Source organism: Alosa pseudoharengus, unplaced genomic scaffold, assembly GCF_046254945.1.
Source record: "Alosa pseudoharengus isolate Yale_2024_CS ecotype anadromous, Long Island Sound unplaced genomic scaffold, YU_APseudo_1.1 YU_APseudo_1.1_scf_15, whole genome shotgun sequence".
NCBI classification, from domain to species: domain Eukaryota; kingdom Metazoa; phylum Chordata; class Actinopteri; order Clupeiformes; family Clupeidae; genus Alosa; species Alosa pseudoharengus.
This window is the reverse complement of record NW_027468620.1, coordinates 15,893,489-15,906,182: the sequence shown is the minus strand read 5'-3', so window position 1 is coordinate 15,906,182 and position 12,694 is coordinate 15,893,489. Positions and strand designations below refer to the sequence as shown.

Sequence of the window (12,694 nt, the reverse complement as noted above, 5' to 3'; positions counted from 1 at the left end):
ATGTAATGGCCCAACTCGAGGGGCGGCACCAAGCATGCATTTGAAAATCTCACTGCACGCAATTGGATAACACTAGACCAATGTTTACTCTGAATGATTCCGGACTTCGACACAATTGGATAACACTATGATCGATCAATGTTTTCAACGTTGCAGCGCTGTCGTCATTAGTTTAGCTCGCCTCTGGCCCACCTATATCAGATACGATTTGATTGGTTCCACGGGATGCAAGGGGAAAAAGTAACATGCATCCTTGCTCATTGCCAGAGTGTCTCGCAGAGACAAATCCATTGTGCTCTTGCGAGAACTCTGGATTTCCAGGGTAACAAATAATCAAATCAAAAACAAACAGTGAAAAGAGGCATCATTTTAGATAGCAGGTGTTTTTTGCAGATTTCTGGAAGTCTCTTGAATGAAGTATAAATCAGTTCAAAAAGAGATCAACACAATCACACCCTTAGATCCACATCTATCATCATCCTCTCTCTGAACTATGTAAGTTCTATAGTTCGGCAAGATTAATATGTCTAGCATGTGTAAAAGTTTCAGTTCCTAGCAATAATGGCTTTTCTGAGACGAGCCCAGAACCGGATATTGCTTAGAACGTTTCCCTTCCACTTGAGGTAGGTGTTCTTTTTCAGATACTTATGAAGTCCAAACAGTCTCCTTATTTTCTTATCTTCCACATCTTCCAAGATGATGATGATGATGCTGGCATTTCGCCTGAAGACAAGCCAGGATTGTGCCAGTTCAAACTCAAACTGACACCAGGAGCTGTCTAGGAAGTGCTGAGACACCACCACAATGACTTTCCGGCTACCCATGATGCCTTCATCCACTATATTGGAGGTAATCGACTTTCCTGCTTGGAAATCTCGCTCATGCAGGCAAAGCTGAATTGGAGGATGTCCTTTCTCAAGGTTTTCCACAAGCTCATCCAACACCCAGGTTTCATCCTTGCTTGAGTAGATCACAAAGGCATCATAGGAGCATTCTTGTTGTCTAGACATTCTGTAGCCTCTTAGCAATATGAAGCAGTAATGTATATAGAACTGGTACTTATACAACAATGCAGACAATAGGAGTACAATTATAGCTGCTAATATGGACACGGTTATTATCACTCTCTTTATGTGAACACAGTGTGTGGGGTCAAAGTTAATCACTCTGGAGTTCATGGATGAGGCTTTGCATGACATTAGATGAGGATCTTTTAGAACTGACTGATGATTAATGATCCAGGAAATAAATTCAGTCTGAGTACAGGAACATTCTATGGGATTGAAGGACAAATCAAATACCGAAAGATCTGCAGGGAGATTCTGAAGAACGTTTGGAGAGATGCCGGCTATGTGGTTATTATCTGCATGCAAAGACTTTAGTTTCGATAAACTAGGACCTGTGAGAAAGTCCATTGTGGTCAGTTTGTTCCCACTAAGAATCAAATGTTTTAAATGATGTAGATCCTGGAATGAAGTCAAGGGTATGTCTTCAATGGCACAATTTGTAATGTCCAGGAGCTCTAGAGCTGTGAGATTTAAAAATAATTGACCAAAAATGCCTTTTGCAAAGCTGTTGCCAGCAATTTTCAATTCTTTCAGACTGCTCAAACCATAAAAAATAACTATGCTTTTGAAGGTAATTTGTGAGTGGGAAAGGTCGAGAGTTTTTAAATTCTTAAGGTCTTGCATAACAGCTGATTCATTTTCAACTTCTACTTCTGTGCCATGAAGATCCAATATTTCTAGAGATGCTTGATTTGAAAGTCCAAGGAGTCTAATTCTAATCTTCGCATTCTCACTCAGATTTAGATACCTGAGTTTAGGGACATCAAAAAATTCATCATCACAGCAATTCATTATCAAATTATTATTACTTAGATCAATGTAGTCTAGACTAGGCAAATTAGCAAAGCTTATAAATTCTGGTGGATGTATATTGTCATTGATGACCAGTTTCTTTAAATTGTGTTGATGAGACAGTAGAACATCTGGTAGTATGGCCATTTTACCTTTAACAATAACAATCTCTTTGAGGTTTGGAAAATAAAAATGTTCCTTGTTAATTATGCCAACGCGGTTCAGAACAATTTTTGTAGAATTACTCATGCAACCAAGGATACGACTGGGTAGATTGAAATAGAAGGACTGATGAAAATATATCTCCTCGAAGTTTATGAAACAAAGGTTTTCCAAAGAATCTGGATTTATTTGGATCCTTCCCGTCTCCAAGAAATGTCCTATTTTCAACTTCTTCACATTCAAACCCCTAAGACCCCCAAGAGCTTCTCTTGTACTTGTGGATGAGGTTGTGTCAAATAAATTGATCTCTCGGAGATAAAGGCCATTACATGCTCCAGTTTCTATGAAGGATATTGGGTTTCCGGACAGTATTAAAGTTAAATTGTTACTCATCTGACGCAAAACAGAAGTGTGAACAGCTCTGATGACAGATATGTTGTTTGTATGAAGGTCCAGTAATGTGAAGTCCTTGAAACTAACAGCATACGTTGGAAGGGCCAAAGAAAATAATCTGTTTGTTCCAACTTTTAATTCCTTTAGGCTTGTTAAATTCTGTAAATTAAGACTGTACATGGAGAGCAGACCGATGTCGACTAGAACAAGCGTGTATATTTTTTCCAAAACATTAATGCTGTTTCTTCCAAAATATTTCACTGGATTTCCAGTGAGAATCAAAACAGACAAATTCCTCATATTAAAGAACGCCTCATTGTCAATGTGTTGGATGTGACATCTGTTCGAAAAAGAGACACAAAAACACAGGACAGTGTCACATAATCTTCACATTGTGTTTACAGTGTCAGTTCAAATAATCATGTCTAAGAAATGAAGTAAAACAAAGAAGCCCTCTTTTTACCTTGTGAGATCAAGATGTTGTAGTAATGGTAATCTCGGGAACATGTGTCTCTGCAATGTTGTGAGGTAATTAAAACTGAAGTCCAAATGTTGTGTGGAGGGAGGGATACTGGTTGGTATGTAGCTCAGGTTTCTCCTGAAGCATGAGTATTGGAGACTGGGGATGACCTGAAAACAAGAGAACATTTTTAAAGTCTACACATATGCTGTCACAGAATTAGGCATGTTATGCAAACATTACTATACCTCCAGGCATGCCTCCATATCCTCATTCATTTTGACTGCCCTTACAGTAGTAATAATCATCCACATGACTGGAAGTGTAATTCTGTGTACTCGGAGAGACGTCATTTTGATAAAAGCCTTCATTTGTTTGGACAATACATGACATAGGCTTTCCTGAAATAGCAATGAGGAACAAAAACCACGTGCCACTGATTGTGTGACTTCTCAGACATGAGAACAAAGGAACTATGACTCTTGTAACTGTCAGTGAAATGTAAATATACGCTTTTTAACTGTTACACTGTCACTAGTCTGACGTAATCTTATTTTACCTCATTTCTAAATGTTCAGTTTGGGAAAACTGAAAAAAAAAAAACATGTCTCATGTTATATGTATGTTACAGAGCTCACTATTGTGTGCATGTGTTGCTATAATTTCATTCACTGAACTGTCAGCAAGCAGGGGGGAACAAATCACATAATGTTCAGAAATTCTTTCTTACTATTGGGAGCTTTCTGTTACTCTTTGTTTTGAGTCAATATAGGTTTATTTGTACAATAGAGACCATTTAAAACAACAGCTGTTGACCAAGGGTGCTCTATGAGCCAGTGTAAGTGTAAGATTGCAGAACAGATTAAACAGGCATAAGACCGGCCCCAGCTGTGGCGCAACTGGCTGCGGCACCTGCACTGTATGCCGGCGACCCGGGTTCGATTCCCGTCCCTTGGTCCTTTCCGGATCCCACCCTGCTCTCTCTCCCACTCACTTCCTGTCATTCTCCAGTGTTCTATCAATAAAGGCATAAAAAGGCCAAAAAATATATACTTAAAAAAGGGCATAAGACCAAGGGAAGGGATGAAAAAGCAACCCCCCAATGAATAAAAATGAGTTCTGCTGCAGCCAAAATATCCATTCTGTTGATACAATTTCTAATTTCTGCCACATTACACATTGTGTGGAGTGTTACCCCTTTTCAACTTAAGAGGGCAGTGTTGCAATAGGACCCCCTCAGCAGAGATCCATCTCATTTCTGTTCTCATAACTGAGATGAATGACCACAGGCTTTATCTGTTGTTGTTTACCTATGGTTATGAAAACCACTAAATATCACAGAGCCATTCTGAGGTCAGCTTAAGTAGAACCAGCGAAGAAGATCTTTTTCTGTATCAGAAGTCCAGAATTTTAGTTGAAATCTTTGATTTTAATCTATGTCTTTACAATTGGTAAAATTGCTTTTCAAGATGGAGTGTTTAAAGGTGCTCTAAGCAATGTTGGGTAACGTCACTTCTGTTGACGTTCAAACAAAACAGAGAGCTAATTCGTTACTCCTTTATGGGGTTAGAATTGTCTTTAAAATATTTGTATGTACTCGAAAAGACACGCACAAATAGATGTGTATATATAAATACACAAATACAAATGACATACAAATACAGAAAGTAATTTGTACAAATATATGTATATTTGTAAATATATTTTTGACGTTTGTAAATAAATATGTTTGTGTGTTGGAGGCATTGGATTCTGCATCTGTGGATCGCATTTGTGGATGATGTAATTTTGAGACAGTCTTATCCCACAGCGTCCACAAACAAATACCCCCAAATTCGCGGGGGAATACACCCTCCCCTGCATAACAAGTAGATGGCAGTGTGAGAATTTGGGGGTATTTATCTTTTTCAAGTATGTACAAATCTTTTAGAGACAATTCTACCCCTATACTCCCCCTCCCTCCCGTGCAATTGAACCTCTCCCCTTAAAGGAAAATTCCGGTTTTTAGCACTTTAAGGCCCTTTTCTGGTTTGTTTTGGATGAACTAGAGTGGTGGACACCGAAATTTTGACGATTGGTCCTGTCCGACTTTTCTGACTCGTTTTGAATCGCATTTTCACTTCTCAGGGTGGCTGGCAATGGGCATACTGTAGTAGGCTACTCAAACATGTCCTAAAACAACCCTTAACGTTCGTTTTCAAAACTGTGCAACTCACCGAGTGGTTAGTGGTGTTCGTTGATGTTCCAAAACAAGTAGCGTAGCGAAATACAGTTTCTGTCGTCTTTTATTTGGCATTTTGTAAAATCCCATTGATTTCTGTCATTGCACGTTGATATTAGCCTACTGCGCCACCGTCTATGCTTCAGGTTCAAATACGAATCATACATTGCGCCGATATATTTGCTTTTAATAGTCAATGAACTCCACTAACCACTCGGTGAGTTGCACAGTTTTGAAAACGAACGTTAAGGGTTGTTTTAGGACATGTTTGAGTAGCCTACTACAGTATGCCCATTGCCAGCCACCCTGAGAAGTGAAAAGGCGATTCAAAACGAGTCAGAAAGTCGAGACAGGACCAATCGTCAAAATTTCGGTGTCCACCACTCTAGTTCATCCAAAACAAACCAGAAAAGGGCCTTAAAGGACAATTCCGGCGCAAAATGAACCTAGGGGTTAATAACACATTTGTACGAGTTCGACCGTTCGCTGGGATTTATTTTCATGCTAGTCGAATGTGACCAGTTTTATTGCAAACTGCTAATTAGTGTTTAACGCTAGCCTTCGGGGCACACGTACAGTAGAAAGAAATCGCTATTTCTATACCACTAACAAGGCTCAAAATAGCACCACACTTACACAGTAGCATAATGAGGGTTTCTACATGTAAACCGAAGCATTGAGAACTTTGTAAGTGTACAGGCAGTTTATTAAAAAGAAACACATTACCGTTCACGTCTGGTTCACATACAGGCAGGCGCCTTGGGAAAACGAAACTCTGGGATGTGAAGTGAATCTCATGTGAAACGTTGTTGCTGAAAGAAAGGACTGTGCAAAAGAGAAGCACTGAACGCAACAGGAGACATAAGAGATGGCAGGCTATTTGAACGAATTTGAAGACATCGAGGATGAACCCTTATTGGACGTCGGAATATAGCCTACCAACGAAGAGCTGCGGAGCTCCGTGAAAGGGCTATGAGAGAGAGAGAGCTACCTGTAGTCAATGCTGCACACAGCCTCGCACTTCTAGAAACTGTAGGCTACCTGCGGACATTGTGAAGCTATAGCCACCGAAGAGGAGTGCCTGTGTTGCATGGAGTGGGACCTGTTGCGTCGCGACCCCCAAGAGACGCAGTGTTTTGTAGAGTCTGAAGATTCCCCCTCATTGATAAACAGGGCTGTAGTTGAAACTTTTTTCCATGTCCCGAAAAGAAATTGGAGGCGGCGATCCATACCAGAGAGACCAGATGGACATCCACTAAGTAAGTACACTATACAAGTTATGTTACATCGGAGCTTATTTCTGATAGGCCTATATTGAGCAAATTACATGATTTTAGTTCACATCGCCTGCCTGTATATGTGAACAACCAGACGTGAACGGTAATGTGTTTCTTTTTAATAAACTGCCTGTACACTTACAAAGTTCTCAATGCTTCGGTTTACATGTAGAGACCCTCATAATGCTACTGTTTAAGTGTGGTGCTATTGTGAGCCTTGTTAGTGGTATAGAAATAGCGATTTCTTTCTACTGTACGTGTGCCCCGAAGGCTAGCGTTAAAAGCTAATTAGCGGTTTGCAATAAAACTGGTCACATTCGACTAGCATGAAAATAAATCCCAGCGAACGGTCGAACTCGTACAAATGTGTTATTAACCCCCAGGTTCATTTTGCGCCGGAATTGTCCTTTAAAGTGCTAAAAACCGGAATTTTCCTTTAAACGCGCATCTCATTGGAGATTGTTGTTTTTTATGGTTCAGGTTGGATCAAGTTGTTTTTGTTGCCTTTTTGGAGCCTGGACTTTCCACAGAGACAGAATGTTTTAGCTTAGAAACCGTGCAACATTGCTTAGAGCACATTTAAGCAACTTTATTTGGAAAGGGAGTGGTTTGTTCTTCCATTAAGTCAAGTAATGTTTGATATCCTATTAGGGGTGTAACGGTAGCTTAGGTTCGGTTACTTTTTGGCAAGTCTGTAAGAACTGCTAGCCTAACATTCACTGACAATATTGCTGGTGTTCAACATATATAAGCAGGATTAGTAATTTAAAAAATCCAGGTCAAAAACTTTTTTTCTAAAGAAAAAACCCCCATCATCAACATTATAATGGGTTATCATCTGGACACCTACATGTTCTAAAACTCTCACAAAGGAAAAACCTGCCAAGTTTCATATGGTCATCTGCAATCCCCGTCCCTGGCCGTCGAGTCATACCAGGCGGTGCTCTGATAGGCCTACTGTCTGATACTTCCCCCTTTCTCATGCTCCCCCTTTGCTAAAGCTAAGACCATGTCTGTCTGTGTTTAGTGCAGTTCTGCTTTTCAATATTCAACAGCACCACAATGATTTGGCCAATATTTACAGATTTCACAACCTGATCAGTAAAGAAAAGAGTGTGAAGGTTGCACTAGCAGAGCAAAAGCAGCTGTATATAAAATGCTACAGAGTTGAAATGAGGACAAATTATTGGTGCGTGTCTTGCTGGCACATCTGTGACCAGGACATCAAGTGGTGTTTTGAAAGCCACGGTATCGATGGTAATGTTGGTATACCATGATGAAAGACGAACGAACCACATCCAACAGGACAATGCAAGAGGAAGCTGTCTGAAAGGAATATATGTGTGCTAAGACGGATTGTATTACAAAAAAAAACCCATACCACTACAGCTGCCCAACTCACAGCAGAATAAAATGTGCATCTTGACTCTCCCGTTGCCACCAAAGCGAAGGTGCCTGTTTCTAACTGTGTTTTGTTTTTAACTGTGTCTTTAATAAGTTTTGTAAAGTCTCTGGCAACATGTAAGATAACCTTGCACAAGAAGCCAGTGTGTGTGCTAGCTGTCATGGCAGAGTGAGTGTTTCGATAGCACAGTGAATTTCTTTAAGTATATTTTTGTGACAGGAAGCAAGTATTATAAGTCTATAATATAAATGGCGTTTACAAACGGAAGTTCGGGAGGAGCATGACTGAATTTGCCACACCTCCTTCAATCAGATAAGTTATTTATTCGCAGTCTGCCTCTATTTGGCGAAGTTGCAGCATCGGCGTCACTCCACTTGCACAAAGGAGAGCTACTCTGCGGATCATATCTTTGATTAGAGCAGAGTTGGATGTAGTATCGATTGCCCTCGTTTCGCAAGGAAAGCAGACCTGCATCGCCTTCTCCAACAATCAGTTTATCTTTCCTCTCCTACTATAGCCGATCAACCTAGCACTAGCGCCGCAGCTTTTCTACGGAATTACGGAATGTGAACTAGTGAACCCTCCTTTATTCATGTTTTTTTAAATGCTATTTCAAAAGAGAGAAAATTGACAGGGCCTGTGCTGTGCAGCTGTCTAAGGTTTGGATTGACATATTTAATCTGTCACTAACCCAGGCAGCTGTCTCCGCATGCTTTAAAACCACCTCCAACGTGGCGGTGCCAAAACACTCCGCGGCAACACATCTAAATGACTTCCGTCCAGTTGTACTCAACCCCATCATCATGAAGTGCTTCAAGAGGATGGTCCTGGCCCACCTCAAGACCTGCTTACCACCATCACTGGACCCCTTCCAATTCGCATACCGTCAGAACAGGAGCACGGAGGATGGCATCTCTACTGCACTTCACTCTGCCCTGTCCCACCTTGACAATAGCAACACCTATGCGAGAATGCTGTTCATTGACTTTAGTTCTGAATTCAACACCATCATCCCCTCCAAACTGATCAGCAAACTCAGTGAACTGAGCATCAATACCTCCTTCTGTAACTGGATTCTGGACTTCCTAACCAACAGACTTGGTCTGTTAGGTTAGATAACCACACCTCCTCAACCATCACCCTGGACACCGGTGTACCACAGGGATGTGTGCTGAGCCCTCTCCTTTAATCCCTCTTCACTACGACTGCACACCTGTACATAGCTCTAACACCATTACCACCACGCTATGGTGATTGGTCTCATCAGCAACAACGATGAGACGGCCAATAGGGAGGAGGTCCAGCACCTAACATCATGGTGAACTGACAACAACCTGGCTCTCAACACCAAGAAGACCAAAGAGCTCATTGTGGACTTCAGGAAGTCTAAAGCTAGCACACACACATATTCTCATCAATGGGACTGAGGTGGAACGTGTCACCAGCTTCAAGTTTCTGGGTGTCCACATCTCTGAGGACTTCTCTTGGACCCTCAACACCTCTATCCTGATCAAGAAGGCTCACCAGCTTCTCTTCTTCCTGAGGAGACTTAAGAAGGACCACCTGTCTCCTCACATCCTGGTGAACTTCTACCGCTGCAACATTGAGAGCATCCATACCAACTGTGTCACAGTTTGGTTTGGCAACTGCTCTGCCTCCGTAGCAAGTTAACACAGCTGATCATGGTATAGCCTAGGCCTATTTCAGATAGATTGCTGCTATGTCTTGTCTGTTAACAACTCATTGTCATCATCGTGAAGCGCGTAGGTTATCTCGCGGTTATGGAAATACCATGCACTATGCCATTTATATAGCTAGAATAATACATGTTTCCAATGATATAATGTTTCTATAGTACAAAATGTTATTTCACTCTGTTTTTACGTGGGTAAGGCCACCACACATCCAAATAACTGCCCTGCAGTGTCACTGTCTCACCGTGTCACCTGCATAAAATATAGTAGCCTAGGCTATAAACACAGATATGTGTGCATTTACTTAGAATACATGGCCTGCTGCCTGGTCGGAATGACAGCTTTATTCGTCCCTCCATAGACATTCAGCAATAGGGCTGTTTTGCATCATTTAATTACAAACAAACATGCAATGTGAAAGTCTGGGATTGGGGAGAGCACTAATATGCCTAGTCTAAGCTACTGAATAAGCATGAAGTCGAAAACTGAGTTTTCAGTTATCACCTTAATGTCAGTCAGCTAATTCTAACTGGGGCTATGTGTGGTGTTCTTGTACAGGTAACTGATATTCAAATCCTGAAAATTGCATAAATGGACAGAGTAGGAACAAAGGTTGCCCTTAAAATCTGAATGATTTCCAATAGACAACACTCTTGTGTCAGAATTTCACATGTGCTACCCTTATCCGCCAGTATAATGTCCAGAGCCATTTTGTTCTGTAAGGCTACTTTGTGAATGGCATATAATTCTTCATTAATTGCGGATAGGGCTTCTATAGTATCATTGGCAATCTTGTCCATAACAGAAGGTAACTCTGTATCCGTTAAGAAATGTTGGGTCGGAGCGGCATAACAACTCCCTTCCCTGTTTGAGGGCAAACATGCATGTTTCCCGCAAACAAATATAGTCCCATTCATGGCCATCTTGACAGCCAACATCTGGTTGTGGTCCGGCAGTGGGAGTACGTCTGATATGAAAACCATCATTGTCAGGATCACGGTTGTCATCCACTCTGTGCATCCTGGGGTCACTCCCATGTCGCTATGATCACTGCTGGTGTCGTCGTCAAACGGCTGTTAGTGGTTGTGGTCACGGACAGTAGTTTCTGAAATGACAAACAAAAAAGAGCGGCAGTATACTAATGCTCACAGAAAATTGGAAAAAAGCATGCAAATTAAGTTGAAAACAAGAATCTATCAAATTATAATAGGGTCATATTATTTGATCAAATAGCCTAAGGTTCAGCATCATGTCATTTCTAGGACAGGACTCAAGGTTTAGCCATGGTCGTCTGAGACTGCATCAGTTGCTAACAACGTGTGGAATGGCCCTTCCCAATTAGCTTCAAAGACTACTCTGAGTGGGTCGTTAATCATCGCCCAATGGCCAGGTAGGGAGTGTCCCCCGTCAAGATGCTTGTGACACTCCATTGTCAACTGATGGCCTGCTGTTTTGAATGTTTCAGCCAATTCAGAACAATATGCACTCAAAGCATCTGATCCCAAATGTACTATCGCAGTACACAAAACAAGTGCAGACATAGGTTTTCCAGTCACGACTTCAAGCGGGCCAAGCCCTGTCTCTTTGTTGTTGGTAGGACTCACACTGCACACAACCGGTGGCACAAACCAAGGAAAACCTTCCTGGTGGCCTTTATCATAACTTTCCTTCAAAAAATGATTCATTCTCTCAACTCCTGTAGAGGATTGTGGGTGATGAAAACCATAGGACGACCATTGGGTGCCCAGCACCCTGCCAACCTCTGCACAAACAGCTGCAGTAAAACCCAGGCTATCCATTTTAGGCAGCGTCTGACATGCTTGCCCAATCCACATTTTAGAAGGCTCAACAGAAGTGGTCACATGTTGTATCTGGTTAGAGATCATTTCCTCGCCTTCAACATCACAAACAGATTGGATGTGGTTTGTAACCGGCAGAATTTGTTCATTTAAACAAGTTGGCATCGGCTCAGATCTCGCACATTGGGCACTCCTTATTTCATCCTGAGTCTTCTCCACCTTTAGCGACTTCTCCTTCTCTGCTAAAGCAGATATTTCAGCCTTAAGCTCAGACAATTCTCTCTTGAGCGCATCAACCCTTTCTGCCGCCTCCTTCTTCTCGGCAGCCTCGCGCCTAAGCATGGCTTGATTCAAGATGACTAAAGACAATGGCAGCTTATTTCTATCGGATAGACGTTGCATTTTCCCCCATGCTCGCTGCAAATCGGCCATAGGCCACAAATTATCATCATCATTCACAATGCCATATTTCATTTCAATCCTTTTCTCGGTCTTCTCCATCCTGAGATGACCGTTCAAAAAATCTCTCACCGTTGTAACTATTTCATCTTCACTAACTTGGGGCGGTGCCATCCCACCTTTCTCAGTTGTAGGGATCTGGCTGGCACAGGCCCTGTTCCTTTTACTGAACATTGTGTTAGTTAGTTAGATGTTAAAATGAAATGATAGGTATCCAACAAGATGTTACTGGTAGGCTACGTAGCCTACTTCAAGCATCACTGCTTAGATGTTAACATTAAAACAAATTGTGTTTCCCAACTTGTGACGCGTATAACAGAAATGACATTTCACACTTCAAACTGAGCTGCATTCTCGGCCAGTCTGAAAACTGCGCTTGATTCCCTCAGGCAATTCAAAACGCTGTGCCCTGATCAATAATCTCCTGTCTGATTAGTGCTGTAAAACGCACGCAGGTTGCAGCCCAGCGAGAAATATTATCCGGCACATGAAAGACTCCGCCAAAAACACTATGTGGATACAACAGTAACTACAAAACTCTATCATAGAATGAACATTCCTAATGATAGCCTCTAACTAAGCGACCGCTATAGTTAGCCCGTGCACTATTAAATTTCTCCTGTCTTGCTGCGTACAATATGCCCGTCCAGCCTCGGCTGACGCCACACCAAATCCGTTCAGGATAAGACTTGTACGCAGTCTTACAGCCCAGCGCAAAATATTAACAAGCACGTAAAAAACTGTGCACTATCAAATTTCTCCTGCCTCGCAGCGAACAATATGCCTGCCTAGCCTCAGCTATGCACCACACCAAACCCAGTCATTCTTTGTTGCAGCCTCACACCCTGCACCATAGAACTACAGAATAAGACTTGAAACGCTGTCTTACAGCGCAGCGGGAAATACTAACAAGCACATAAAACAGTAGCTACAAACTCTAACTTAGCCTTAAGCTACAGTTAGCC

General features: G+C 41.7%; 1 protein-coding gene across 1 annotated transcript; it reads right to left on the bottom strand.

The window, feature by feature from the left end:
• Window positions 1-325: 325 nt before the first annotated feature.
• Window positions 326-3,218, bottom strand: LOC143124293 (toll-like receptor 4). Its single transcript, XM_076285720.1, has 3 exons — window positions 3,123-3,218; window positions 2,878-3,044; window positions 326-2,754 (listed from the first exon to the last, which is right to left on the bottom strand). Exons 1-3 carry the CDS (start codon window positions 3,186-3,188, stop codon window positions 546-548), a joined length of 2,442 nt encoding a protein of 813 aa, XP_076141835.1. The 5' UTR covers window positions 3,189-3,218; the 3' UTR covers window positions 326-545.
• Window positions 3,219-12,694: the final 9,476 nt, after the last annotated feature.

Coding starts and splice junctions, on each gene's coding strand:
- LOC143124293 (XM_076285720.1), bottom strand. CDS start 3,188: ATGTGGATGATTATTACTACTGTAAGGGCAGTCAAAATGAATGAGGAT. Junction 3,045..3,122: donor ATATGGAGGCATGCCTGGAG/GTATAGTAATGT, acceptor TCTTGTTTTCAG/GTCATCCCCAGTCTCCAATA. Junction 2,755..2,877: donor CAACATCTTGATCTCACAAG/GTAAAAAGAGGG, acceptor TTTTTCGAACAG/ATGTCACATCCAACACATTG.